General features: G+C 40.4%; 1 protein-coding gene across 1 annotated transcript in view; it reads right to left on the bottom strand.

Annotated features, from left to right (window-relative positions):
- Positions 1-367: 367 nt before the first annotated feature.
- The window catches only part of LOC101989326 (signal-regulatory protein gamma), a 62,802-nt gene continuing 61,856 nt past the window's right edge, over positions 368-1,313 (bottom strand). The window contains exons 6-7 of the mRNA XM_013353159.1: positions 1,060-1,169; positions 368-399 (exon numbers count right to left, since the gene is read on the bottom strand). Of these exons, the coding sequence (XP_013208613.1) occupies positions 1,063-1,169 (107 nt within the window). The 3' untranslated portion in view covers positions 368-399; positions 1,060-1,062. The remainder of the gene's footprint in view (positions 400-1,059; positions 1,170-1,313) is intronic.

The following is a 1,313-nucleotide window of genomic DNA, read 5'->3' as shown; positions in this document are numbered from 1 at the left end:
AATATTTTTGCAAAATAGTATAATGTGTCCAGAGATATTTTATATTGTTTTTATCCATTTTGAGATAGGAAAATACCTCTTCAACATTCTAGTAATTTTAAGCTTTGTGTCTGCTAAAATTAAATCACACTTGCAGAAATTATACAGAGTAGTGAAAACTGGGAAACTATGGGTTGGCCACACTCAGAGACAGCGAGCATCTGTTTCCCTTCTCATCGAATTGCCTTAGGATGGAAGCAGAGCTCATTTGAAGTTCAGCATCTCAAGGCTGGAGCATCCCTAAGGAACCCAAGTCCATCTCTGACAGTGTACAGAGGAACCTATGGAGAAGGTGGAAGAGCAAAGGGCAGGAGTCTTGCGTCACCAACAGGTCCTTTCATCTTCTCTCCATTTGAGCTCCTTGGAGAGGGTAGGGGACAATGTGTTACCGGCCATGTGGAAGTGGGAAATGGCATTTGCTCATTTGGTTTTTCATTCATGTATTAATTCCACTACTATTTGTTGAATGCACACTAAGTGGCCAGTTCTCTCTCTCTCTCTCTCTCTCTCTCTCTCTCTCTCTCTCCTGAATCACTTATTAAAGTAATATCAGAAATGAAGCCTCTATGTACTACATCTTACACCTCCTTCTGAGTCCTGGCCTCCCTTCCCTATGTACATTCATCTTTTCCTCCACTTAGTATATCCATTCTTTTCTATGTGTTTTATTGGTTGACATCATAGTAAAATTTAACAACATGTGGGCAGACTCTTTGGAGTTTAGGTCTTGATTATTATTTCATTTTCACATCTTTAATCCTTACACCCAGAATCCTAAAGAACATACTAGAAAATTTTCCGACTCTAGGATGCTACACAGTGAACACAGTTGGGGAGCCTCTAAGAATTCCAAATGGTATTTAAGGAGGTTTACAATCTCCTCTTGAGGCTAGATATCATTGGTGGGAAGCTTTGAAGGCATATCCTGTGACCTCTGTGTGTTTATTCGGAAGTCCTCTACTACCCACGGCCATGGCTGTGACCTCACTTTCTAAGAACTAAGGCCGATTTCAAACTCACCAGTCACAGGCTCCACCGCTTATACATGTAGGTAGCTAGTGCACTCACCACCAGAAGTAACTTGAAGCATAGGAGGAAAGCCACAAAAATATGGATAGATTTTTCCGAACCTAAAATACACAGAGCAAAGGGGTCAACAAATGGGGTCATGTGAGTTGAAACGACTTATGTGATGTGGGTAGCCAGGAAGTTCTTTCTTTCTTTCTTTCTTTCTTTCTTTCTTTCTTTCTTTCTTTCTTTCTTTCTTTCTTTCT

Source organism: Microtus ochrogaster, unplaced genomic scaffold (assembly GCF_000317375.1).
Source record: "Microtus ochrogaster isolate Prairie Vole_2 unplaced genomic scaffold, MicOch1.0 UNK3, whole genome shotgun sequence".
Lineage (NCBI taxonomy): Eukaryota > Metazoa > Chordata > Mammalia > Rodentia > Cricetidae > Microtus > Microtus ochrogaster.
This window is presented reverse-complemented; position numbering and strand designations above follow the sequence as displayed.